The sequence below is a fragment of the Dasypus novemcinctus genome, chromosome 23 (genome assembly GCF_030445035.2).
Source record: "Dasypus novemcinctus isolate mDasNov1 chromosome 23, mDasNov1.1.hap2, whole genome shotgun sequence".
NCBI lineage: Eukaryota > Metazoa > Chordata > Mammalia > Cingulata > Dasypodidae > Dasypus > Dasypus novemcinctus.
Genome location: NC_080695.1, coordinates 12,006,630 through 12,034,406, shown reverse-complemented (window position 1 = coordinate 12,034,406; position 27,777 = coordinate 12,006,630). Strand labels below are relative to the sequence as shown.

The 27,777-nt window shown below is 54.2% G+C and overlaps 1 protein-coding gene and 1 non-coding gene across 5 annotated transcripts; both read left to right on the top strand.

Moving 5' to 3' along the window:
- The first annotated feature begins 616 nt into the window (after positions 1-616).
- Positions 617-12,667, top strand: ZNF853 (zinc finger protein 853). 4 transcript variants are annotated; one of them, XM_058285755.2, is made up of 3 exons: positions 617-872; positions 3,012-3,158; positions 5,659-9,070. In XM_058285755.2, the coding sequence occupies exons 1-3, from the start codon at positions 671-673 to the stop codon at positions 7,827-7,829; spliced, it is 2,520 nt and encodes an 839-aa protein (XP_058141738.1). In that variant the 5' UTR covers positions 617-670; the 3' UTR covers positions 7,830-9,070. The 4 variants fall into 4 exon arrangements, 3 of the variants coding, with proteins under 3 accessions (XP_058141738.1, XP_058141739.1, XP_058141740.1); XM_058285756.2 differs by lacking the exon at positions 617-872 and adding an exon at positions 1,414-2,333 and having other exon boundaries at positions 3,017-3,158; XM_058285757.2 differs by lacking the exon at positions 617-872 and adding an exon at positions 1,414-2,333.
- A 13,945-nt stretch (positions 12,668-26,612) lies between these two features.
- Positions 26,613-26,687, top strand: TRNAR-CCU (transfer RNA arginine (anticodon CCU)). The gene has a single exon. It is a non-coding gene; the product is annotated as a tRNA-Arg (tRNA).
- The last annotated feature ends 1,090 nt before the right edge of the window (positions 26,688-27,777 follow it).

The window sequence follows — 27,777 nt, the reverse complement described above, 5'->3', positions numbered from 1 at the left end:
CTTCTGTTGTGGGTGATGAAGGGTTTTGGTAATGGGTGGTGATGATGGTAGCACAACATTAAGAATGCCATGGATTGTACTACTAAAAATGGGTAAAACGGGGAGCAGGTATAGCTCAGTGGCTGAGCACCTGCTTTGCACGTATGAGGTGCCAAGTTCAACCCCTGGTTTCACCTAAAAAGCTGGTAAAATGGCAAATTTTATGTAAATTGCCCTAATAAAAATAAATAAATAAAAGTAAAGGGGAAAAAACAAGAAGGGTGGCTCTTTGAGTCGTTTGCTCAGGTCTGGACAGGAGACATACTCCTGGGTAAAAACGGCTGGTGTGGGAAGACACCTGGCTGCACCTCTTGGTGGGGCGGATGTGGGCCGCCAGCACGGAAGGAAGCCAAGCTGGAAAAGGGGCCCTGGAAGAGAGAGCGCGCGCGGACCCGGGAAGGCAAGGGTGCTCTTTCTCTGCCACAGCAGTGCCCAGTGCTGCCCAGAGGCCAAACAAGAGGACAGCGTCAGTGACGGGAGGTCCCTGGTGACATCAGAGGGGCCCCACCTGCACGGGGGCATGGGCGGACGCCAGGTGGGAGAGGGGGAGACGGTGAAACTACCGCAGAGAAACTTCCAGAAGGCTGGCCACCAAGAGCAGGGGAGAGAAGTGAGGTGGAGATCCCCAAGGATGTTAAATACTGTTGGAAAGAAAGAAGCGGAGGAAGACTTTAATGGTTCAAGGAGGGTGGGGTGCTCAGCTCGGCGCTCCGGGAGGAGGCAGCTGGGGCTGCTGGCAGGGGGCAGCTCTGCTCCGGGGCCAGGCCGGGCTCACTTGCTGGGCCCGCCTCACGCTCGCGGGCGGCCGGCGGGCTGCTCTCCGCATTTCACAGGTACCGGGTTTGCCCAGTCACCTGGCTGGGAACCCAGGCTCTTTCCCTGCACCCGTTTCCCAGGGGAGTCAGACACGGCCTTCTGCCCCCCTCACCCCGCGCGGGGCTCCCAGAGTCTGGGGTGAAGCTTTGCTGGCGAGGGCCTGAAGGGAAGCCCCAAACTCTGGTGCCTGTGGGGGTGGGGCAGAGTCCAGCACTGGGGCGCGGGGGCCCCTGGTGGGACCAGGCAGGGAGAGGTGAGGTGGGGAGCGGGCTGGGCGCAGGAGAGCTGTCCCCCCACGCGTGGGGCGCCCCAGGCTCCACGCAGCGAGTAGCTCTCCTTGGCCAGGGCTTGGCGGATTTCCAGCGCCTCGAGCACCCTGATTTGAACGTGAACTCTCCGGGTGCTAGGCCGGGAAGGCAGAGCGGTGGGAGCAGCTCGCAGGTGGGAAGAGGCCGGAGGGCAGCCAGGCCGGGGCCCGGAGGGGGCGCTGGGGCCTCGCGCACCGGGGGAGGCGGGACCAGGGGAGCTCGGCCGGGTGCGCCAGGGCGGCCCCGACGACCCGCTAGGCAGCGCCCACTCCCCCGGCTGCCCGACCCCCGCGCCGGCGGGACCCGGGAGCGGGGCGCCCCGGGCGCGGCCACTAACCGGCATCGGAGTGGCAAGTACCCACGACCTGTCCCCGCGCCGCCCGCGCCCTGAGCCCCAGCCGGCCCGCTCCGGGGTGGCCCGGCCCCGGCTGGGGGCGCCCGGGCAGCCGCGCCCCCTACGCCCGGGCAGCGCCGGAGCCACCGCGCGCGGCCCCGAGGGCGCGGCCGGGCCGCCAAGGGTTAAGCGCACCGAGCTCGCCCGCGGCCTAGAGCGGCGGCGGCGGCGGCGGCGGGGCGCGGGGCGCGGGGCCGCGGCGGCAGGGGCGGGGGACAGGATGCGGATGCCGGGGGGACTTCCTGTGCCGGCCCCCGCCGCCCCCGCCCCCGGCCGGCCCGCTGCCCGCACGGACGCCCGCAGAGACGGCCGCGCGCTCCGGCGGGCGGGCGAGCGATCGGGGACTGCGGGCCCGGCCGGGGCGCCCGCCCCCCGGCCCGCTGGGTGCGCCGGGGCCCCGCGGCCGGGCACCTGTGGCCGCCGGCCGGAGCTGGGCTGAGGCCGGGCCGCTGCGGCCGAGCCCGGGCGCGGGTCCAGCCCCGGCGGCGCCGAGCCCCGCGCCCGGGGCACGCCCTGGCCCCGCCGCGCCCCCCGCACGCGCGTCTCCACCAACTTCCTCGGCCCGGGGCGACCTTGGCGGCCCTGACAGCGGCGGGCGCCGCCCCCACTCGGCCTCCGGAAGGGCCCGCGGCGCCGGCCCCGCGCGTCCCGGCTTCTCCCGGCTGGAGGCCCGTCCCGCAGCCGCGGGCTGAGCGCGCCGGCCCGCGCCCCCCAGCCCCGCCGACCACCCCTGCCCCGGGCTGAGGCCACCGAGCAGAGAGGAAATGCTGTTCCAGGTGAGGCCCGCGGGCAGGTGGAGCCGGGTGAGCCCAGAGGCGCTTCTGGGTCTGGAGGGAGCCTGCCTGGGGGAGGGGACGCCACCGCAGGGTGGATGCAGGTCCCCAGGCGCGCGCCTGGAGGAGAGGCCCGGAGCCCCTCCCGCCCCGCCCCCCGACCTCCGGGACCCGGGTCCCCGCTGGTGCCCCGGATTGTGGTTCTCTGGCCACCTGCATCCCCACGAGGTGGCATCTGGACACACGTGGCCTGAAGGCCGTGGCCCGCGGGTGGCCTTGGAAGGCTGGGTGGCCAGAGACCAGGCGGGTGAACAGAACCGCCGGTGCTTTGGAGGGCGGGAGGGCGGTGAGATGGCAGGTGCCACGCCCCCCGCTGCCCACCAGCGGGCCCAGACCCGCCCTCCCCGGGCTCCAGCCGCTGCCCCACGCCGAGGGCTGCTTCCCACGGGGCCTGGCCCAGTGAGGTGCAGCGGCAGGGGCTGCGCCAGCATCCCTCTGGCACCGGGCGGAATGTAGAGCCCTGGGGGAAGGCCAGGGAGCAAGTCCTGCCTCTGGGCGGGGGGGCAGCGTCCAGGCGCCTCTGCCGCCCTCCCAGCGCCCTCCCCGGCCGTGCCCTGTGCTGTCCGCCCGGCTGGGGGCGCGCTCCCGCTCCCCCTGACCAGCTCCCTTCCTTGCTCTCAGCACAGCCGGCTCCCCGGGGCCCGGGCCTGACGGCCAGGATGGAGCTAGCGCCGGCCGCCAGGATGGAGCTAGCGCCGGCCAGTGAGACCTTCGTGCTGGAGCTGCGGTGTCTCGAGGATGGGGGCCCAGGGCCTGACGCGCTCTCAGGTGAGGGGCCGGGAGGGGTCTCCTGTGCCGAGAACTGGCGTGAGGATCCTTTGGCAGAGCCCCGGGCCTGCTGCGGCAGAGGGGTGGCCCGAGGGTGGCGGGAGCGTCCTGTCCGCAGCCCAGCGCCCCGTGGTCCAGGGCAGGGCCCAGCAGCTCACACCTGCAAAGCACAGCGGCCTTTAGCACACCGGGGGGCTTTCTCAGTGGCTCTTTCACGCCGACATCTTGATGGCCCTGAGATGAGTGCTGCCTCTGTTTCCCCAGCGGTCAGGTGGCCTCCACCATTCTCCCCTGCTTGCCACTGGCATGAGACTCAGGGGTGAGGGCTGAGTTCTCAGACGAATTCAGAGAGCTTCTCTTCCCTCCCCCAGGGCCTCTGACGGCGCCCACTTTCCTGCCAGCTCTCGGCTTCCATCCTTTCTCCCCCTGCACACTTCCTAATGCCCTGAGGCAACTGTGGCCCCGGCAGAACCTTCCAAGACCCCTCTGTACCTCTGTGACCTGCTCTGAGCAAAGCAGTCCTTCTGCTCTGTGCTTGCGGGCGCTGAGCGAGCGCCTGGGGCCAAGCCGAACCGAGCGTCAAAAGAACCTCGGGTGGTGGAGGGGTCCCACGGACTCAACGAGGGCTCTTCTGATCTGTGAATTTAACTGGCAAAATGCTTGCAAAAGTATGCATGCCAGACAACACTTACTTCTATGTTTACTAAAACACCTTGGTTTTAAAGAGCTGAAAAGCTGCTCCGGGGAGCCTGGAGTGGCTGGCACCCCGATGACCAGCTCTAGTCTAGAGACGGGGAGCCCCTTGGTAGGCGGGCTCCATCCCTGCCACTCCTGGAGGAGGGGGGCGACGGGAGGGTCTACCAGCTACTGACTTGCTGGGGGCGCAGGTTTTCCCGGCTGCTCTCATCTACCTCCTGTGCATGAAAAATACACCCACCTGCGGAGTGGGTGTGGCTCGAGCGGTTGAGTGCCTGCTTCCCACTTGGGAGGTCCTGGGTTCGGTCCCCAGTGCCTCCTAAAAACAAAACAACAAACAACAAGCAAAACAAATGGAAAAAAGCCCCCACAAAACCCAGGAGAGCTGATGGGGCTCAGTGGTTGAGCACCAGCTTCCCACGTATGAGGTCCTGGGTTCAATCCCCAGCTCCGGTACCTTAAAAAAATAAACAAAAAATGAGCATACACCCACCTGAGCCAGGGTTACTGGCATTACTTTTCTAAAGGGAAATCCAACACACGTATGTTTCCCTTCGCTTTAGTACATCAATATAATCCTGGGAAAATGACCACAGAGCACAATTTTGTCAATCAAACCATTGCTTTCTATTACAAATTTGAAAATAAGATGCTGTAGGAAGAACGAGGTTCAAGTCAGACTTGGGAAAGGAGAGAGCACCTGAGGCCCGTGTATTTCCACACGAACCGAGATTTTCTGATAGCACAGTGGTAATGCTCCAGACAAGACGCTGAAGCAGAGTGACTGCTGTTTACCCAGGGCTCACTCTGTACCTTGTACAATGCCGGGGCTGTATATTTATCTTCTCTAATTCTCACGACAAACCCGAGAAGGATTTATCTCCCCCTGCAGATTGGGAAACTGAGGTTCCAAGAGGTTGTCATTGGCCAGTTGCCATGTGACTTGGGGCTGTGAGTTAGTTCTTGCCATTCCAGAATAACACTCTAAAACAAGTCCAATCTTCAGGCTATTTCAAACGGAGCTAGTTGTATACTTGGTATCTCCAGCTGCTGGTTAGTTTGCAAACTAATTCCTAACCTTCAGGACTGGGATTTTTTCAAGCGCCTGCCAGGTTTCAGGGGATATGCCAGCTCCTTCGTGTTCAGCTCTCTCAACTCCAGGCGTGAGCATCTGCAGGTGGCTGTCCCGGCAGGCCTCTGAGCCTGCGGGAGGCTGACAGCTGCCAACTGGCAGAAGTGGGATTTGAACCGAGGGCATCCCGTCCCATAACTAGTGTGCTCTCTGCCACTGCGGTGACTCTAAGAAATTGCTTCTAGTGATGCTTCCAGGCAACACTGCGGCAATTCTTCACTATTTACAGAGAGGACGAGTTTCCTTTATTTTAGGTGTGAGCTCAGCACTCAGCCCAGGGTCCACGGTCTGGTCTTTGGAAAAGCTGGCTCACAGATTCCCACTGGAGGCACATCTCAGGGGACGGGGTCCGGGCGGCACCTGTGTGGCTATCAGTGCCGAGCTGCAGAAGCCTGGAGCCTGTGTGGTGGGAGGCCTGGGGGGACGAGCGGAGCTGGGGTCCAGAGTGGGGTGGCCAGCTGTCCTTTGGGCACGCTCTAAGCCAAGCCCCCCCACTAGGTATTTTCTTCTCCGCCACTGGCAGTTGATTCGGTGCCTTTGGGTCCCTGCTGGGACCTTGCTGGTGTAACCCTGAGTGGCTGTACGCGGGGCAGGATGAGGGGGACGGCCTGGGGGTCTGGACCGGAGAGCTGCCTGTCTTTGTCTCCTGGCTTCCTGCCATTTCCACTCCAGGTGGCAGCAGGGGGAGCAAGAGCCAGGAGGACGAAGAGGCTCCGGAGGGACGCAGCAGCCCACCACGGCCAGCGGCCCCAGCCCCAACAGGGCCCCGCGAAGTCCCAGGGGAAGCGCAGCCTGAACAGCTGGCGGCGCAGCTGCAGCAGTTAGGACAGCAGCTGCAGCCACACACCCCACTGTCAGGACACCAGCCGCCACAGCAACAAGATGGGCCACAGCAGCTGCCACAAGAGCAGCAGGAACTGCAGGCAAAACATCAACCCATGCATCATCCAGAACGGAAACCACAGCTGCCGCTGATGCAACAGGAGGAACAGTTAAGGGAGCAGGAACTGGTGCAACCACAGCAGGACCAGCAGAAACTGTTACAACAGCAGGAACAACTGCAGCAGCAACTGTTGCAGCAGCAGCAGGAACAGTTACAGCAGCAGCAAGTCCAAGAGGAGCAGTTGCAACAGCAACAACTGTTGCAGCAGCAGCAGCAGTTGTTACAGCAACAACAGGAACAGTTACAGCAGCAACAGCTGCAACAGCAGCAGCCGGAACAGTTACAGCAGCAGCAAGTGCAAGAAGAGCAGTTGCAACAGCAGCAACTGTTGCAGCAGCAGCAGCTGTTACAGCAACAACAGGAACAGTTACAGCAGCAGCAGCTACAACAGCAGCAGCCGGAACAGTTACAGCAGCCGGAACAGTTACAGCAGCAGCAGCTGCAACAACAGCAGGAACAGCTACAGCAGCAACAGCTGCAACAGCAGCAGCAGGAACAGTTACAGCAGCAGCAAGTCCAAGAGGAGCAGTTGCAACAGCAGCAACTGTTGCAGCAGCAGCTGTTACAGCAACAACAGGAACAGTTGCAGCAGCTGCAACAACAACAAAAGGAACAGCTACAGCAGCAAAAGCTGCAACAGCAGCAGCAGGAACAGTTACAGCAGCAGCAAGTGCAAGAACAGGAGTTGCAGCAGCAGCAACTGTTGCAGCAGCAGCAACTGTTACAGCAGCGGCAGGAACAGTTACAGCAGCAGCAGCTGCACCAACAGCTGTTTCTGCAGCAGCAGGAACAGCTGCAGCAGCAGCAGCAGCAACTGTTGCAGCAGCAGCTGCAGCCCCACGCACCGGCATCAGAGGACGAGGAGGAAGAGGTGGAGCTGGAGCTCCTGCCGGTGGACCTGGGGTCGGAGCAGGAACTGGAGCAGCAGCGGCAGGAGCTGGAGCGGCAGCAGGAGCTGGAGCGGCAGCAGGAGCAGCGGCAACTGCAGCTCAAACTTCAGGAGCAGCTGCAGCAGCTGGAGCAGCAGCTGGAGCAGCAGCAGCAGCTGGAGCAGCAGCAGCTGGAGCAGCAGGAGGTGCAGCTGGAGCTGACGCCGGTGGAGCTGGGCGCACAGCCGCAGGAGCTGCAGCTGGAGCTGACCCCCGTCCCGTCGGAGCTGCAGCTGGAGCTGGTGCCCGCGGCGGGGGGCGGCGGGGCGGCGGGCCCGGGGGCCCCGGCCGCCGTGGTGGTGGCGCCCCCGGGCTACGTGGTGCTGCAGGAGCTGATGGTGCTGCCGGCCGTGGCCACGCCGGCCGTGGTGGCCATCCCGGGCCCGGCGGGCAGCGCCGCCCTGACGCCCGCCCGGCAGCGGCGGCGGCGGCGCGCGCGGGACCGGCCCACCATCTGCGGCGAGTGCGGCAAGGGCTTCAGCCGCAGCACGGACCTGGTGCGGCACCAGGCCACGCACACGGGCGAGCGGCCGCACCGCTGCGGCGAGTGCGGCAAGGGCTTCTCGCAGCACTCCAACCTGGTGACGCACCAGCGCATCCACACCGGCGAGAAGCCCTACGCCTGCCCCTACTGCGCCAAGCGCTTCAGCGAGAGCTCGGCGCTCGTGCAGCACCAGCGCACGCACACGGGCGAGCGGCCCTACGCCTGCGGCGACTGCGGCAAGCGCTTCAGCGTCTCCTCCAACCTGCTGCGCCACCGGCGCACGCACTCGGGCGAGCGGCCCTACGTCTGCGAGGACTGCGGCGAGCGCTTCCGCCACAAGGTGCAGATCCGCCGCCACGAGCGCCAGCTGCACGGCGCCGGCCGCGCGCGGGGCCTGGGCCTGCTCCGCGGCGCGCGACCCGCGCCCGCCGCCGGGCCCCCGCGCCCCGAGCAGGCCGCCGGCGCGCCCACGGCCAAGGCGCCGTGACCCGGGCGCGGGGCGGAGCGCGGGCCGGCCCCCGCGGCTGCCGGGGCGCCTTGCACGTGGTAGGATGGTTTGATCGCATGTTGTGGTCTCTCGAGATCCGGGAAGCTCGTTGGGAAAAGCCTTCCAAGGTTCCCCGGGGCCGGCTCAGGAGTACGCAGGTTCTCGCATTCGCCTAGCGCCCCCACCCCCCGGGACAATCAACGAGAGAAAAGCACATGGCCCGATCTGTTCCCGAGTACCCACTGGCGAGAGGGCGGCCAGACTTTTCCGTGAGGGCAGTTGGACTCAGCTAGAAATGCGAGCCGCTAAAATAAAGCTGCAGGGGTGGACAGGCTCGCTCGGGACCTTTGAGATGGACGGAACGCTGACCAGGGAATCAAATGGAGGTGGTGAACTCACCTGGGAAAGATGTGATCCCGGTGAAAATTCTTTCAAGGGAAAAAAAAAAAGGAGACAACGTATGTGCACTACTAGGAAACCGACCAAGGCATAAAGTTCTTCTGAATGGCATTTGTCTTGAAAATGACTTTCTGGAATGAAAACTCATCAGGGTGGGTGTAATTCTGATGAAAAAATGTGTGTGTTCATGAACACAGGGTCAGCGCGGAAGTGTTGGGAAGTCCTGCTCTGGGCCGAAGGTAAAACCTTCCCCCACCCCGGGGTCAGGCAGGGCCTCCTGCCAACGCTGGCGGCCGCAGGCAGGGGCGCAGGCGGCCACAGCCCCGGAACGTGCTGCTGAGTCAAAGCCTGTGGTCCAAGCAGAGCGCTTTCCAAAGAGGGGTCCCCCCACGAGAACTCTGGGGCGGCCCCTGCCGTGGCCTCCCTGCTCTGGGCTAATCACACGGGCCCGGGCCGGAGACTGTGCGTGGGCACCGAGACCCAGGGGCTGTGTGCTGTGCCAGGTGTGGAGGAAGCTGGCACGAGGGGCTGGGAATGTTGAGGAGGAGGACTGGGAACATGGGAACGATGGCAATGACTTTCTAGAAGGTTCCAGTTTGGGGGTGGGGGTGGGGGTGAGGCCGACCTGGTTGCTGGGGGGGCTGGGAGGCAGGAAGGTGGAGGCCCCCCTGGCCTGGCCCCCAGGTCAGCCCCTCCTCCTCAGGTTGCGCACTGGCTGCCTGCATCCTGCCCTTTCCTTCCTCCCTGCCTTGCCTTCACTAGCACAGCCTGTTCCGTTGTTCCAGTGTGTTGGTAAGCGAGAAACAAAAAAGAAAAGTGACAAATAAATAACAATGAATCAGCGCATTGCCTGGTCTTTGTGTGTTCCCCCCTGGAGCTGGTGTCTGGCCAGCGGGCTTTGTGTCTTAAGGAGAATTGTCCTGCCCTCGTGTGTGGGGCATTATTCAGGCTCATGCCCCGTCATCCTCTGCCTGGACCCTGCCTTTGGGGCCCTTGGGGTGGGGGGAATCCTCATGGGGAACAGGGCGGGGGGTAGGCACTTGAGACCAGTTTAAAAAAATTTTTAAGCTGCCACTCAACCCCTGAGCCACATCAGCTCCCTTGGATCGGCCTTCTTGTTTGTTTTGCTTGTTGTTTTTGTTTTTTTCAGGAAGCACCAGGAACCGAACCCAGGGCCTCCCGTGTGGGAGGCAGGTGCTTAACGGCTCGAGCCACCTCCCCTCCCCAGGACCAATTATTTTAAGTTTGCAAATAATTTCAAACTTACAGGACAGTTGCAAAAAAGAAAACAAAACGCAAACAGAAATCTCCAGCACAGCCCCACCTGGGCACCTGCACCCACCGACTTCGACCGCTTTGCTCTGACACTTTCTCTCCATCCGTCTGGCCTGCCTACTTATTTACCTTCTAAACATTTGAGAGTAGGCTGCACACCTCCTGCTCCTTGAACACGTAAACTTCTCCCGAGAACAGGGGTACTCACGTAACCCCCTCACTGCCGCTCTCAGATCCCCGGGATTTAACGCTGATAGGACGCTCGCCTCCGAGGCAGCCGGGACAGCTTGTGCAGATGGGCCTCCTGACCGCTCAGGGCCGTACAGACCCGGGTGCTGGGTGGGGCCGAGTGTGCCCGTGGTCTTGTTGGGTGACCCCTTGGAGAGGGTGCTGGAGGCCCCACAGCTCTTCCTGGGCTACCGGAGTCACTTTTACCACCACCCCCGTCCCGCTCAGGGACCTGGGCTGGCCTGAGAACCGCCGCCCCCCGGGGGCCCTCGGCCAAGGGGAGACGGGGTGGGAGGCAGAGGCCGGCCAGGCCCTCTCGCCTCTGGAGGGTCAGGGCCTGGCTGGGGTTCACCTGACTGTACCTCCTCTCCGTCCCTGCCCATTTCTCCTGCTCCAGCGCCCCCCGGGAGCACCGCTTTAATCCCTTGCACATAAATCCTGGTTTCCAGGTTGGCTTCCCGGGAACCTGCCCTCAGGCTGACGGCACTGAAAGTGCTCTTAGGAAGGGGAGTCTAAAGGTGGGATTCAGGGGTGCACTGCTCGTCAGACAGCACCAGGGCCATGGCCCCCGGCCGCTGAGCTGGCAATCGGGTACCAGTGGGGAAGGGCCCCCCAGCTCCTCCTGCATCCCGGGCGCTGGAGCTTGGGGGAGGTGGTTGTGATAAGGACCAGGGGGCTGTTTCGTTTTGCTGAGTAGATTCAAAGCCGGGATGAGGTTCACGTGGACAGTGATCAACTCCAGGCACAGAGTGACAGGCAGAGAGCCCCCAGGCCAGAGTGTCCTGCAACGAGGGGAGACACCTGGTGCCGGGGCCCGGGCCTGCCTGCTAGGGCAGCAGAGCTGCAGAGAAGGTGCATTTGCACCCTTGCGAGTCTCCTCTGCCCGGGCCGAGGGGAAGGAGCGAAGCCCCCCAGCTTGGATGGGGACATCTGGGCGAACTTGCCCCCAGGTTCCCCACAACCCCTGGGCCATGCACGAGGGGCCGCCTTTTCCTCACTGAAGATGGCGGCTCCCCTTCCTTGAAGGCCACAGAGAGGCCTCAGATGCCTTTCAAGACAGTTCTTGCCCTCCTTAAGGTCTGGGACCGCCCTCCCCCCAGTGGCCCCTGGACCTCGAGGGCCACGTCGCAGCACGGCCTGGCTGGGAAGCGCTGGCCCTGCTAAGGGAGGGAAGGGGTTTTGTACCAAAGGAGCTGCGAGCCTGGGCGCAGGCGTCCGAGCCGGCACCAGCGGAGCAGGCCTGACTGGGCTGGGTGGGACATCGGCTGGACACGAGGGGCTCATTGACGGGGGAGCGCCCCCCAGCGTCCCGGGAGGCAGGGCCCCCTGGAGCTGCTCTCCGGCTCGGCTGGGATGGCCCCACGGACGCCTGGACACGGTCGGGGCCCTCGTTCACGGAGGACCGCCGCGGCCAAGCGTCGAGGAAAGAATCAAAAGAAAAGAGAAGAGTCTCATTGTCTTCCTGGGGGCCCCGGGGGGCGCTGCCTTCACGCAGGAGGCGAGGGCAGGGCTGGCGAGAGGCTCGTCGAGGCTGGCCCCCATGGCCCAGGGCTGCCGGTGGAGATGCCTTGCGGCACTGGACCCCCTCGGGATACGGGGTGGCAGGCGGGCCCGGGACTAGCAGGGACCAGAGTAGCACGCCACCAGGTGAGGTGGACAGGACGACCGAAATGGGCAAGCAGGGGGCACAGAGCGGCGGGGGTCCGCGGTGACGGGCAGCAGGCCCCGGGTCCCCAGGGACGTGTGAACGGGCGACAGGAGGTCAGGCGGTGGCAGCCGAAGGCCAGCGTCAGGGGCCGCGATGCGAAGTCACCGTCTCTTTCCCAGCCTCCAGGTGCCAGCCCAGGCCGGGCCAGCCCCGCGGCACTGGGGCGAAGCGGGCCCGAGGAAGGAGCTGGCGGTGCCCGTAAGTGTGCGCAGCGGCCTCTCCTCCGCCCTCCCCCCGGGAGAGCCGCTGACCCCAGGAGCCGTTCCCTGGGGGGACGGGGCCACCCAGATCTTCTAGCCGAGGGCAGGGGGGGCCAGGACGGGGTGGCGGGCAGAGGGGAGGCGCTGAGAGCAGCTGCGGAGGCCGCCCCCCCCCAGCCCTCCTCGGCCCTGTTTTCTCCACCTGGGGCGGGTTAGTGGCCGGGGGCGGGTTAGCGGCGGGGGGCGGCCGCCTCGCGCTCTCCCCAGGGCTCTCCGAAGGATCCCTTGGGCAGGTGTGCGGGAAGGCCGCTCCCCGCGCCCTGGCTTCCCCGCCCTGGCTCTGCCCCGCGTTCCGGGGTCGGGCAGGGCCCGAGGGTGGCTGCGCCCCCCGGAGCGCGTGCGGGGACAGCTCGAGGCGTCCCTTCTGCCCCAGCTGGGAACGGCGCGTCGGGAGACTCGGGGTTTTCCGCAGCTCTGCCCTGGCCTTGCGTGTCCGTGTCCGTGGAAGAGCCGCCGCGAGGACCGAGCCGGGGCTACAGACACATTTTAGCAAGTACCGCGGAGTCCACAAATAAAGAGGAGCGGCCCTATTTCAGAACCAAAATGTGACATTTGTTTCAAGGACCCTGGCCATTTGTGCCAGTTGAAGAAGTTTCTACAGTATGTTTTTCTTTTTTTTTTCAGAGAGTCAGCTATTTTATAATAGTCATGGAGCCCTCGGATAAATTCACGAGCGTGCACTTCAGTCAGCGAGATTCCTCCCGCTTGCCCTGGTTAAAGTGGGGCACCCGAACTTGTTCATTTTTATTACTCACGGTATGTCGAGGGACCCGTGCTTCATGAAGACAAAGTTAGATTATTCAGCTGAGGACACGGAGTCAAGGAAATGCTGGATTGCTAATCCAGGTCTACCATGCGTCTGATTTCATGTGAATGAATTAAGAGAGTTGTAAGGCATTCTGTTATTAAAATTTTTTTTATCATGGCAAAATAAATATAATAAACATTTTGCTACTCTTTAAAAAAGATCTATTTATTTATCTATTTATTTATTTATCTCCCCCCGTTGTTTACTCTCTGTGTCCATTCCCTATGCATTCCTCTGTGTCTGCTTTGTCCTCTCTTTAGGCGGCGCTGGGAACTGAGTGGGAGAGGGGAACTCAGTCTCTTGAGCCACCTCAGCTCCCTGGTCTGCTGTGTCTTTTATTGTCTCTCCTCTGTGTCTCTTTTCTTGTTGTGTCATCTTGCTGCACCAGCTCTCCGCGCATGCCAGCAATCCATGTGGGCCAGCATGCCACACAGGTCAGCACTCCGTGTGGGCCAGCACTGCGTGGGCTCGCTCTCTGCTCAGGCCAGCTCGCCTTCACCAGGAGGCCCTGGGAATCAAACCCTGGACCCCCCCTCCCCTATATGGTAGACAGGAGCCCAATTGCTTGAGCCACATCTGCTTCCCAACATTTTGCTATTTTGATGATTTTTAAGAGTACAGTAAGTGGCAGTAATTACATTAACAGTGTTCTGTAGCCATCAGCACTATTTCCAATACTTTTTTATCCCCCAAACAGAAACTCTGCACCCGTTAAGCAATAACTCCCCATTCCCCCTCCTCCAGCCCTGGCAACCTCTAATCTACTTTCTGTCTCTATGAATTTTCTTCTTCTATATATTTTATGTTAGTGGAATTACATAATATTTGACTTTTTTATGTCTGGCTTCTTTCACTTATAATATTTTCAAGGTTCATCCATATTATAGCATGGTATTAGTTACGGTTCTCTAGGGAAACAGAATCAACAAGAGATATCTGTCAACAGCATGCGATTCTGTAAGAGCCTCTCACGCAGCCGTGGGGATGCACAAGTCCAGGCTCTGCAGGCAGGCTGCAGCCAGGGGCTCCGATGAAAGTCATTGGTTGTCCAAAGATGAGCTGGGAAATTCTCAGTCAGTGCGGGAATCACTTTCCCTTTTAAGGCATTCAACTGACTGCATTAAGCATCACTCATTGCTGATGGCAATCTACCTGATTGATGTAATTATAACCAGCTATCTATGATTTACCACTGCAGTAAAGTCAATGGAGACTAAAGTCCATATATGCCCTTGTATTACAGTTAGCCCAGTGCTTGCTTGACCAGACAACTGGACACAATTACCTGACACAATAGCCTAAGCATCACAGCATGTATCAGACCTTCATTCCTTTTCATGGCTGAATAATATTCCTGGTTAAATCACTCATCAATTTTGGGCCTGGGGGTTATTTCTACCTTTGGGCTATTGTGAATAATACCACTATGAATATTGGTATACAAATGTCTGTTTGAGCAGCTGCTCTCAGTTTTCTTGGGTATATACCTAGGAGTGGAACTGCTGGGTCATGTGGTAACCCTGTAACTTTTTGAGGAACCTGGGTTTAGTTTATATGAGAACTTGTGAGTATCTCCAGTGACAGGAGTAATGGAGTATGCTTGCTTTTATTGCAAAAATGTGAACATCAACAGTTCAGACTTTGACAAGACGTACTTCCTATTTGTTCTTTGATCTTCACACATATCTGAAGTCATATTAGTGTTTGAGTCACCATCTGCCACCATCCCCGTCCTCTCCCTTCCACTTGAAAAATTCCACCTTGAACCACTGATCTGTGATGGTTTTCACAGGAAAAGCCAACCCAGCACGTGGAACTAGAGTCTGATTTTCGTTCACAATCATGTGTATGCACAACACACCCAGCAAATGTCTCCAGAAGGTGGCGTTTCCATGTGCCGCTGGGCAAGATGTGAAGGCGAGCGTGGAAATCCAGGATAGGGGAATTCTCACTAGTGATCTGAATCACCCAAACCAGACACTTTCCCCAACAGCTCTGTCGCCGAAGGTTGGAAACTGAAGGTGATTTGGTGTCCAGCCTGTACCACGCCACCTGGGCGCCTTGATGGCCCCTTTTGCCTTGTCCTGGGCAGCAATGGCCATGAACCAAAGGGCTTAGGTGCTGGTTGTAAATTCCCCCCCAAGAGATATGAACACACCTAACTATTACAATTTAAAACGTTTGCTCAAGTACCACCTGAAAGCATCCCTCATGCCCCTGCCGAAAGCTTTATTTGGGGAGGTGCTGCTTTGGGTGAGACAGAAACGGGTGCTTTGGGGGCTTGTGCCCAGGCAGCGGTGGGGAGGGTGGTCCCGGGCAGGTGGGGCTTTGGGCCAGGTGGGCGGGGCCTTGGAATCCTCGTGCCGCAGCCCAGGTGAGCGAAAATGATGGCGAGAGGCGAGCCGGTGGCCTCGGGGATGGCCAGAAGGGCTGGCCTCCGAGACACTGGAAAAGCGGAGGTGACCAGGCCTGGTGACCCAGGGAAGAATGCACTCACCCTCTCTTTCTCTTGGCCTTACTAAGAGCCAGGCACCTTGCCAACCTCGCGGACACAGCGGTGATTTAATGAGTCACGGTGTGGGCAGAGGTGGCAGCGGTGTGGGTGGAGAAGTGGGATTAGGTGTGGGAATTTCAGTCCGAGACAGCGGAAGGGTCTCCTATTTTCATCCATTCCTTTGTTTTTATTAGAGAGAAGAGTCCCGTTTCCCACCTGTAGCAGTTTGATATTATCTATGAATTCCGAATAGAGATATTGATTATGTTTGTAAACTGGACTGTTGCTCTGGGCATGATACCCTTTGATTGTGTTAAATTGAAAGGGTTTATGTTTACTTGAGTATGCTAACAGCAGGGCTTTGATTTGACCACATCAATGGGATCTCCAGGGTTGAGTCCTGGCCCCTTGGCTGGCTGTGTGGACGGAAGCTCAATCCAGGAGTCAGAAGCAGAAGCCGCTCCATAGACAGGGAAAGGGACCCTGCAGCCTAGAGAGAGGTGAGCCATTCACCTGAAAGTTTACAGCTGACCTTGTGAAGAGGCCAGAGCTGCTGGGCCCCGAAAGAAACGGGCCCTCCAGCCTGCAGCTGAGATGGGAAGGAGCTGGGACCAGGAGCCTAAAGAGGAAGGCTGAGCCCTCGCAGATATTGGCAGCCAGCTTGCCTCAACCCGGGGCAAAAGGCATTTGGCAAAAAAGTTCCTCTTACGGTACCTTGAGTTGGACTCTTTGTGACTGTAAGCTTCTACCCCAAATAAACACCCTTTATAAAAACCAACAGGGAAATGGACTTTGGCCCAGTGGTTAGGGCGTCCGTCTACCATATGGGAGGTCCGCGGTTCAAACCCCGGGCCTCCTTGACCCGTGTGGAGCTGGCCCATGCGCAGCGCTGATGCGCGCAAGGAGTGCCCTGCCACGCAGGTGTGTCCCCCGCGTAGGGGAGCCCCACGCGCAAGGAGTGCACCCATAAGGAGAGCCGCCCAGCGCGAAAAGAAAGAGCAGCCTGCCCAGGAATGGCGCCGCCCACACTTCCCGTGCCGCTGACGACAACAGAAGCGGACAAAGAAACAAGACGCAGCAAATAGACACCAAGAACAGACAACCAGGGGAGGGGGGGAATTAAATAAATAAATAAATCTTTAAAAAAAAAACAAAAACAAAAACCAACAGATTTCTGGTACTTTGCATCAGCATCCTCTGGGCTAATACACCATTGTATTATTATTATGAAGATTATTTTTTAAAGATTTATTTTTATTTATTTCTCTCCCCTTTCCCCTCCCTCCCCCGTTGTCTGCTCTCCGTGTCCATTCTTCTTCTGTGTCCGCTCGCATTCTCAGCTGCACAGGAATCTGTGTCTCTTTTTTTGTTGCGTCATCTTGCTGTGTCAGCTCTCCATGTGTCACTCCTGGGCAGGCTGCGCTTTTTTCACACCGGGCAGCTCAATGTGGGGCGCGCTCCTTGTGCGTAAGGCTCCCCTATGCGGGGGACACCCCTGCATGGCACAGCACTCCTTGAGCGCACAGCACTGTGCATAGCCAGCCACATGGGCCAGGAGGCCCTGGGTTCAAACCCTGGACCTCCCATACGGTAGGCAGATGCTCTATCAGTTGAGCCACTTCCACTTTCTCCATTATTATTAACACCTGGCATTGGTGTGGTACATTTTATACAATTGGTGAAAGCACATTTTAATAATTGTGCTATTAATCGTAGTTAATGGTTTAAGTTGTGGTTCACCGTGTAGAGCAGTTTCATGGATTTTTTTCCCATTGTCATATATAAAACCTAACATTTCCCCTTTTTTTAAAAAAAAGATTTATGTATTTACCTCCCCGCCCCAAGTTGTCTGTTCTCTGTGTCTATCTGCTGTGTGTTCTTTGTCCGCTTCTGTTGTTGTCAGTGGCATGGGAATCTGTGTTTCTTTTTGCTGCGTCATCATCTTGTGTCAGCTCTCCGTGTGTGCAGCACCATTCCTGGGCAGGCTGCACTTTCTTTCGCGCTGGGTGGCTCTCCTTATGGGGCGCACTCCTTGCACGTGGGGCTCCCCTACATGGGGGACACCCCTGCATGGCACGGCACTCCTTGCGCGCATCAGCACTGCGCATGGCCAGCTCCACACGGGTCAAGGAGGCCCGGGGCTTGAACCGCGGACCTCCCATGTGGTAGACGGACGCCCTAACCACTGGGCCAAGTCTGCTCCCCACATTTCCCCTTTTAATCTCATTCAGTTCTATAGTTCCACGCTATTAATTTAATCCACAGTGTCCTCATACCATCACCACCATCATTACCAAAACATTTCCATTGTTCCAAACAAGAACCCTGGACATTTGAAGCCTTATCTTCCCATCCCCTACCCCCACCCCGTCCCGGTAACCTACGTTCTAGATTCTGCCTCGAGGAGTTTGCACGCTCTAACTCTTTCTTTTCCCTGAGCTCACACACCCACGCATTCTTCAGCTGCTATTTCTGGAGCCCCTGCCAGGGAGAAGGCAAGACACAGCCTGGACTAAGGGGCGTGCCCACGGTTCTGAAGCAAGGGCTCTGCCCTGGGGGGTGTGAGGCGGGTCCTGGGGGTGGAGTCGTCACTGAGGAGGTGGGTTCGGGATGAGGCTCGTGGCTTAAGTAGCGCTGGGCAGGCAGAGCCAAGGAGGAGGTGGGCGCTCGGGCGGGGCGGGAGCACGGAGGGCAGGAGCGGCAGGAGGCCCGTCTGGCAGGCGAGGGGTGGGGCAAGGCAGGGCCAGTGGGGGCTGCCGGGACCTGGCCTTGGCAGAGGAGTCTGGGTTTTGTCATGTGGAACCCTGGCTCTCAAAGTTCAAGGTCTCTTAACACCCCAGGGCACCTGTTGACAAGGCATCTTCCAGGGGAGTGGATGTAGCTCAGCGGATGAGCACCTGCTTCCCAGCTGCAAGGCCCCAGGTTCAATCCCCGGTACCTTTTGAAAAAAAGCCCCTTCCATGTCCCAGAGATTCTTCCTTGGGAAGCCCCATCATTTTAAAGCTCCCCAGGCACCTCTCCTCTGATGTAGATAGTCCCTGGACCACCCTTTTAGAAAGCTCCATCAGGTAAGAGGGACAGATTAAAGACTTCCCAGCAGAATAATGGAAGGAGACTTTTTTTTCCCTTTATTTATTTTTTAATATTACATTAAAAAAATGAGGTCCCCATATACCCCCAACCCCCCACACCCCACTCCTCCCCCCATAACAACAACCTCCTCCATCATCATGAGACATTCATTGCACTTGGTGAATACATCTCTGAGCACCACTGCACCTTGTGGTCAATGGTGCACATCATAGCCCACACTCTCCCACAGTCCACCCAGTGGGCTGGGAAGGAGACTTTTGAGTTAGATCCTTTGATCTAGGAACCAAGGAAAGAGGTTGGAAGGCTGAAGAGTAGGGAGATGGGACTGGTGACCGAGGCTCTGGTTTTACTGGGGGCCGTGGACCCAAAAGGATAAACATTTTCTGCAGAAAATGCCTGTGGACCCTCACAGTTTTACAAGCAATTGTTTTCTTACATTGGATATTTATTTATTTTTTCCACATAGAACTTAAAGATAATCTGTCCAAAGGATGATCCTTTTTTTTTTTCACTTTTTCTGCTAAACCAACTTGGATACCCACTCTTTTTCTTTGGTAGGGGTGACCCCTTTTTTTATTTTTCAGTAGCATTTCTTTTACTTTTTTAATTAAAAAAATTTTTTTTTAATTTAATTGCTTTTTTTTAAAGATACATAGATCACAAAAAATGTTACATTAAAAACTATAAGAGGTTCCTATATACCCCACACCCACCCCTCCCCACTCCTCCCACATCAACAACCTCTTTCATCATTGTGGCACATTCACTGCATTTGGTGAATACATTTTGGAGCTCTCCTGTACCGCATGGATAATAGTTTACATTGTAGTTTACACTCTCCCCGAGTACATTCAGTGGTTTATGGCAGAATATATAATGTCCCTGCAATATCATTTAGGACAACTTCAAGTCCCCAAAATGCCCCCACATCACATCTCTTCTTCCCTCTCCCTGTCCTCAGCAACTACCGTGGCCACTGTCTCCACATCAATGACACAATTTTTTTCCATTGCTAAAGTCACAATAATTCTATAGTAGAATACCAGTAAGTCCACTCAATCCATATTTTCTTCCTCCATCCTGTGAACCCTGGAATGATGATGTCCACTTTACCTCTAAACTGAGAGGAGGCTTAGATCCCACATGGTCGATAGATGGGATTCTCCTGCTTGCAGTTGTAGGCGCTCTGGGTTCCCTGGTGGGTGGTTGACCTTCTTCACCTCCCTGTTAGCTGACCTGGGTAAGTCCAATGAACTGGAAGCAGGAGTTGCCACTCTGCTGAGGCTCAGTGCCCAGCTGGCACATGGCCAGGCCAGAGAAGGGGGTGATCCTTTCTGACAAGACTCTCACTACCCTTGGAGCGTGTGATGGTGAAGCTATTGCGTTATCTCAGCCAGGTAGCGGCACCTCGTTTTCTGGTCAAGCAAGCACTGGGCTAACTGCAATACAAGGGCATTTCAAGGACTTTAATCATCGTGAGTTGATTGCAGAGAAGGCTGATGACATCTCCAGTCACCTAAGGAGATTGGCCTCAGCAATGAGTGTCATCTCGTCCAAGGGGCTGAAGGCCTTAAAAGGGGAAGTGGTTTCAGCATTTGGAGAGAGAATTCCCATGACTACTTTGGGCAGGCAGCATCTCCTGGGGAACTCAGGGACTTCATCGGTGCAGCCTGCCCTGCAGAATTTGGACTTGGGCATCCCCACAGTCACATGAGTCTATGTTATAAAATATTATGCTATTTACAAGTATCTCCCATCAGTTCTATTTCCCTAGGGAACGCTGACTAATACAGAGCCTGTGGTAGAAAGGCTTTGTTTTTATCGTTTTTTGCTTTATTTTATTTTTATTTTCTTCCTTCCCCTCTCCCCCAACCCCTCCTCCTCCACTAACTTCTCATCTACTTTCTTTCTTTTAAAGAGCTCTGCATGATTACCTGGAATCTGCGTTCTGCCCTGCCGCGTCATCTTGCTGCATCAGTTCTCCATGCCTGGCGCCATTCCTGGACAACCTGCGCTCTTTTTGCACAGGGCAGCTCCCCTTACCGGGTGCACCCCTTCTGTGTAGGGCTCCCCTATGCGGGGGACACCCCTGCGTGGCAGGGCAGTCCTTGCGCGCATCAGCACTGGGCATGGGCCAGCTCCACACGGGTCAAGGAGGCCCGGGGTTTGAACCGTGGACCTCCCATGTGGTAGGTGGATACCCTATCCATTGGGCCAAGTCTGCCTCCCTCATCTACTTTCTATCTCTGCGAATTTGCTTTTTCTTGTCATTTCCTATAAGTGACTTCATGCAATTTTTGTTCTTATGTGCTTAGCTTATTTCACTGAGCATAATGTTTTCAAGTTTCGTCCATGTTGTAGCATATCTTGTATTGTCATATATTCTTATGGCCAAATAATATTCCGTTGTGTGTATATACCACATTTCATTTATCCATTCATTTGTTGGTAGATGTTTGGGTGGTGTCCAGCTTTTGGCATTCTCAGTGATGCTGCTATAAACACTGGTGAATATGTTTCTGTCTGCGACCCTTTTTTCACTCACTTTGGGTATAACCTAGAAGTGGGATTGCTTGTCAAATGTAATTCTATATTTAACTCCTTTTTTTAATACTTCTTCAAACTTGTTACTTTGAAATACTTTAAAACTTACAGGACATTTACAAAAACAATACAAGCTCCATACAAAGAACTCCAACATACAACTACTTTCCCAGATAACCAGATTTTAATGTTTTCTCACATTTACTGGATTGTTCATTTTCTCTCTCTCTCTCTCCTTCTCTTTCTCCATTTTCTGAACACTTGAGAGTAGGTTGTATGCGTCATGCTCCTTGAACACTAAATACTGCCACATATATTTCCTAAGAATAAGGATATTCACCTTTGTGACATTTTTAAGTGATCAAGTTCAAGAAATTTAACAGTGATATAAAGTTCAGTCTACATTCCAGTTTTTTGTATGTCCAAACAATGTAACTTTGAACATTTTCTCCTTGCTAGATCCCACCCAGGATCATGTATTGCATTTGACTGCCATTGTTTTTTTTTAGTTTCTCTTTGTTTTTGTTTTTTATTGTGGGAACATTAATACAACATAAACTTTCCCCTCTCAGACACTACCAAGAATATACCATTCAATGGGATTCACCATTCACAATGTTCCAGTGCCTGCACCACCTTCCATTACTAAAACTTTCCCATTTCCCCAAATAGAAACCTTACACCTATAATGCATTTACTTCCCATTTCCCCTGCTCCCTTCCAAACTGTACTCTAATTTCTGTCCCTCTGAGCTTGCATGTTCCCCAATATTTTCTTCGTAGTTACCATGGGGCCTAAATGTAACAGCCTAAATCTACAACAATTTTGTTTGCTTTGGGACTGACTTAACTTCAATAGTATATACGCTATGTTCCTACAATCCTCTACCCTCCCACCCTCCACTTTTATGTAATTCTTGCTACAAATTACATGTTTATATATTATGAGCCCCAGACCACTTATTTATCATTACATTTTACGCATTTATCTTTTGATCCTGTAGGATGTTAAAAGTGGAATTACAAACCAAAAATACAATAGTACCAGAATTTATATTTACTCATGTCTTTACCTCCACTGGAGATCTTTATTTCTTCATGGAGCTTTAATCTATTGTCTACTGTCCTTTCCTTTCAACCCACAGAACTCTCTGTAGCATCTCTTGTAGGGCCAGTCTAGTGGTGACAAACTCCCTCAACTTTTGTTTATCTGGGAATGTCTTAATTTTTTCCTCATTTTTGAAAGACAGTTTTATCAGAAATAGAATTCTTTGATGAAAAGTTTTTTTTTAACTTTCAACCTTTAAATATGTCTGGGCTATCACTTCCTGTCTCTATGTATGTTTTGTAGCCTTTTGTTGAAACTTGGACGTTTTGATATTTTAGTGTGTTATCACTGGAATTATACTCTGAGGCTTCTGTTCTTAAGGTTGTATCTAGCTAGTATTGTTTTTATTTTTTAGTTGTTTTTGCGTTCTTGTTTTGTTTTATTTTAGCTAGTGTTATGAGAGAGCTTTCCTTGTTTACAAGGCACTAACAAAAAGCAAAAAAAAAAAAAAAAGGAAAGGAAGGAAAAAAATACCTTTCCCAATCTTTGCATACTGTATATTGACCTGTGGGGGTACTCTCCTGTAGAGCCTCTCCATACAATGAGTTTATAGAATAGCTCCAGGTTAAAGCATAGTGGCCTCCCCAATCCTTTCTGCACTTGTATTTTGTCTTGGGCATGCACATGTGGCCCTAGAATTCTCCCATTTACAAAGTTCTTAATGTCTCCACTTCCCTAGGAAACAGTTCTTCATGGTCTCGGACACTGAACCATAGGTTCGATAGCCAACGATCCTTGCCTGAGGCAGCCTCCTGAACTATTCTCCATCAGTGTTCTGTAGAACAGTTCCATGAGCAGCCTTCTACATGCAGCGCAAGTTCTGGGCCTGTGAATCCCTCAGACACCACCAGACAGGCTGGTCCAGACATGCATGCTCCCAATATGTACACGAGGATTACTCTGCTCCTTCTGGAATCAGGACCTGGAATCTGCACTGGGAGCATAGGGTGGCTGTGCCCCAAGCAAGTGAGTGGTAGAGGGAGGGGTCAAACAATGCACCATGAGATTCACCCACTTTTAAGTGGCCTTTTATTTGATTCAGCACTCACCCTGTTACTGCATTCCTTTAACTGTTCTTGGGAGCCAGTTCTTGCTAGTTGTTCTTGTTCCACCAATTCTTGCTAGCTGTTCAAAACTTCCTTGAGATATGGAGCCCTGAAGCATCTCTCTTCATCATTTTTTTTTCCAAAAGAATTTTATTGTCTTTTTTAAAAAAGATAAATATATCACACAAAACGTTATGTTAAAAAATATAAGAGGTTCCCATATACCCCACTCCCCACCTCACCCCCCACTCCTCCCACATCCACATTCCCTTTCATCAGTGAGGCACATTCATTATATTTGGGTAATACACCCTGGAACACTGCCACACTGCATAGACCAGTTTACATAGTATTTCACACTCTCGCCCAGTCCATCCAGTGGGTTATGGCAGGATAAACAATGTCCTGCATCTCTCCCTGCAGTATCATTTAGGACAAATCCAAGTCCCAAAAATGCCCCATATCACATCTTTTCCTCTCTCTCCCTGCCCTCAGCAATGCCCATGGCCACTGTCTCCACATCAATGGTACAATTTCTTCCATTGTTAGAGTCACAAATGTTCTATAGTAGTCTCTTCATCTTGATCAGGGCAGGTTATATTTAACTTTTTGAAGAACCACCATATTGATTTCCACAGTGGCTGCACCATTTTATATTCCCACCAACAATGCACTAGCATTGCAATTTCTCTGCATTCCCTCCAATACTTGTTGTTTTCCATTTTTAAAATCATACTCATTCTTGTGGTGTGAAGTGGTATCTCATCTTGAGGGTTTAAATTGTATTTCTCTACTGGCTAATGATGTTGAGCTTCTTTTCATGTGCTTATTGGCCATTTGTATACTTTTTTTTTTGTTAGAAATATCTAGTCAAATCTATTGCCCATGTTTTATTGGGTTGTTTGCCTTTTTTTTTTTTTTAATAAATTGGTTTTTCTTTTCTTTTCTTTTTTTTTTTTTTTAAAGATTTATTTTTATTTATTTAATTCCCCTCCTCCCCCGGTTGTCTGTTTTCTGTGTCTTTTTGCTGCGTCTTGTTTCTTTGTCCGCTTCTGTTGTCGTCAGCGGCACGGGAAGTGTGGGCGGAGCCATTCCTGGGCAGGCTGCTCCCTCCCTCACGCTGGGAGGCTCTCCTTACGGGGTGCACTCCCTGCGCGTGGGGCTCCCCTACGCGGGGGACACCCCTGCGTGGTACGGCACTCCCTGCCCCGCATCAGCACTGCGCATGGGCCAGCTCCACACGGGTCAAGGAGGCCCGGGGTTTGAACCGCGGGCCTCCCATGTGGTAGACGGACGCCCTAACCACTGGGCCAAGTCCGCTTCCCGGGTTGTTTGCCTTTTTGTTGTTGAGTTGTAGTTCTTTTTATATTCTGAATGTTAAATGCTTATCAGATATCTAATTTGAAATTATCATCTTTCCTATGTAGTTTATCTTTTTTCACTTTCTTGGTAATTTCCTTTGATGCACAAAATTCTTAAATTTTGATGAAATCAACTTTTTCTGTTGTTTCTTTTGTTGCACATGATTTTGGTGTCATATCTAAGAATTCATTGCCAAATCTCAGATCATGAAGATTTGACCCTATGTTGTCTTCTAAGAATTTTATGATTTTAGTTCTTCTATTTAGGTCCTTGATCCATTTTTTAAAAATTTCTCTCCCCTTCTCTCCCTCCCCCAGTTGTCTGCTCTCTGTGTCCATTCGCTGCGTGTTCTTCTGTGACCGCTTCTATCCTTATCAGCGGTACCCGGAATCTGTGTTTCTTTCTGTTGCGTCATCTTGTTCAGCTCTCTGTGTGTGCAGCGTCATTCTTCGGCAGGTTGCACTTTCTTTCGCACTGGGTGGCTCTCCTTATGGGGCGCACTCCTTGCACATGGGGCTCCCCTACATGGGGGACACCCCTGCGTGGCAGGGCACTCCTTGCGCACATCAGCACTGCGCATGGGCCAGCTCCACACGGGTCAAGGAGGCCCGGGGTTTGAACTGCGGACCTCCCATGTGGTAAGCGGATGCCCTAACCACTGGGCCAAGTCCGCTTCCCTGCCTTGATCCATTTTGAATTGAGTTTTGATTATGGTGTGAGGTAGGAGTCTACCTTCATTCCTCTGCGTGTGGATATCTAGTTTTCCCAATATCATTTTTTAAGAGACTATTCTTTTCCCACAGCATGTCCTTAGCACCCTTGTCAAAATTAACTGATTATAGGAGGACTTCTGGGAAGATGGGGGATTAGAGAGGCAGAGGGATCACGTCTCTCCCAGAAAAAAAGCTAAAGAAAAAGCTGCAATTGTCTGGAGGGTCATTCTGGGGCTAAGGATACCAGGGGAAAGCTAGACACTACCCACAAGAGAGAGATGCAAAAGAAAGGAGTCACTTAGCTGGGAAAATCCTGTAAGTAAAAAGCTGCAGTAGTAGCTGCTGGCACCAATCCCTCAACCCTCAGAGCAAACAGCAGGGGGTCCCCTGGCCCCTGGCAGGCAACTGTGGACTGAGGGGGTTGCAGAGGCCCCCTTCCCAAGAGAGGGGAGAGGGAGGGACACAGCCTGCAGCCAATTCAGGTTTTGGCCAGTAAACTTGGTCTGCTGCATTAGAGCGGTCACACACCTCCAGGCTGGGTGGGGTGATGCTATTATGTGCCCTGAAGAGCCAGCAGGGAGCTAAAGGTAATTTGCCTTCTCAAACACCTTACCTACAGCCATGGGCTGGTTGCTGAGAACACAGAGGGAGGGAGCGTGTGGCCAGCCAAAGGAGAACAGCTTCTGAGAAAGTTTATTTGTGAGGCTTGGCCAGCTCTGAGGACATTGCTTCTGCACTGTCCACCCGTGGAGTTAAAGTGAATGCTTTCCCCGCAGCTTGGGGTCTGAGCTGAGAGGTCTGTGTAAGAGCGCCAGCTGCTGGCAAGCCAGAAAATTGCGTGAAAGAAGAGGCAAAATAAATAAATAAATAAAAGAGGCAATCATATGCCATTACTGCCTGCCTCTCCAAAGCCCTTGGAAACTAGCCTGCACTGCAATTACTGGGTCTTTGGCCCTGGTTTGAGCAGTTAAACAGGGACAATCCTAAATATTAATACCTAGAACTGGTTGAAACAAGGATCAGAGAATAGTGGTAGCATACAGCTACTTAACAGTAAATCCCTAGACAAAAAGAGAGAAACTGGGCATCAGAATAAATTCTGCATATTAACCAGATGCCTAGACATCAGCCAAAAATTACAAGCCCTTCTAAGAAAAAGATAGGAGAAGCAGTCTCGGTCCAGTGGTTAGGGCGTCCGTCTACCACATGGGAGGTCTGCGGTTCAAACCCCGGGCCTCCTTGACCCGTGTGGAGCTGGCCCATGCACAGTGCTGATGCGCGCAAGGAGTGCCCTGCCACGCAGGGGTGTCCCTGTGTAGGGGAGCCCCACATGCAAGGAGTGCGCCCCATAAGGAGAGCCGCCCAGCGCGAAAGAAAGTGCAGCCTGCCCAGGAATGGTGCCGCACACACGGAGAGCTGACACAACAAGATGACGCAACAAAAAGAGACACAGATTCCCGTGCCGCTGACAACAACAGAAGTGGACAAAAAAGAACACGCAGCAAAATAGACACAGAGAACAGACAACTTGGGTGGGGGGGGCAGTAGGGAGAGAAATAAATAAATCAATAAATCTTAAAAAAAAAAAAAAAAAAGGAAAAGCTAGGACTCAGGCAAAGGAACAAATCAAAGTTCCAGCAAGATACAGGACTTGAAACAACTGATCAATAGTGTTCACACAAATCTTCCAAATCAAATCATGGAGCTGAAGGACAACATATCTAAAGAAATAAAAGACATTAAGGGGGAGCGGGTGTAGCTCAGCGGTTGAGCACCTGCTTCCTATGTATGAGGTCCTGGGTTCAATCCCCAGTACCTCCTTAAAAAAAAAAGACATTAAGAAGACACAACTCATGGGAATGAAAGACACAATAAGTGAGATTTAAAATAAAATAGAGGGAAACAGACTTTGGCCCAGTGGTTAGGGCGTCCGTCTACCATATGGGAGGTCCGCGGTTCAAACCCCGGGCCTCCTTGACCCGTGTGGAGCTGGCTATGCGCAGCGCTGACACGCGCAAGGAGTGCCGTGCCACGCAAGGGTGTCCCCCGCGTGGGGGAGCCCCACGTGCAAGGAGTGCGCCCGTGAGGAAAGCCGCCCAGCGTGAAAAGAAAGTGCAGCCTGCCCAGGAATGGCACCACCCACACTTCCCGTGCCGCTGACGACAACAGAAGCGGACAAAGAAACAAGACACAGCAAATAGACACCAAGAACAGACAACCAGGGGAGGGGGCGGAAATTAAATAAATAAATAAATCTTAAAAAAAATAATAATAAAATAAAATAAAATAAAATAGAGGCATACAACAGCAGATTTGAAATCATGGAAGGAAGAATCAGTGATATAGAGGACAGAACAGCTGAAATTGAAAAAAAAGAAGAACAGAAAGAGAAAAGAACAGAAAAAATTGAGCAGGGGCTCAGGGAGATGAATGACAGCACAAAGCACACCAACATATGTGTTATGGGAGTTCCAGAAGGAGAAGAGAAGGGAAAAGGGGCAGAAAGAGTATTTCTGGCAAGCCAGAAAAGTGCATGAAAGAAGAGGGAAATTAAATAAATAAATAAGTAATGGCCAAAAATTTCCCAATTCTCATGAAAGACATGAATATACATGTCCAGTAAGCTCAGTACACTCCAATTAGAATAAATCCAAATAGACCAACCACAAGACACATACTATTCAGAATGCCAAATACCAAAGATAAAGAAAATTCTGAAAGCAGCAAGGGAGAAGTGAAATCACATATGAGGGTTGTTCAGTAAGACTTAGTGTGGATTTCTTTTCAGGAACCATGGCGGTGAGAAAGCAGTGGTATGATACCATTAGGGTACTGAGAATGGATAATTGCCACCCAAGGATTTTTTATCTGGCAAAACTGTCCTTCAAATATGATGGTGAGTTTAAAATAT

Excerpts from the sequence above, each read along its gene's own strand:
- ZNF853 (XM_058285755.2), top strand. The coding sequence starts at position 671 with ATGTTAAATACTGTTGGAAAGAAAGAAGCGGAGGAAGACTTTAATGGT. Across the intron at positions 873-3,011 it reads CTGCTCTCCGCATTTCACAG|CACAGCCGGCTCCCCGGGGC; the intron begins GTACCGGGTTTG and ends CCTTGCTCTCAG. Across the intron at positions 3,159-5,658 it reads AGGGCCTGACGCGCTCTCAG|GTGGCAGCAGGGGGAGCAAG; the intron begins GTGAGGGGCCGG and ends TTTCCACTCCAG.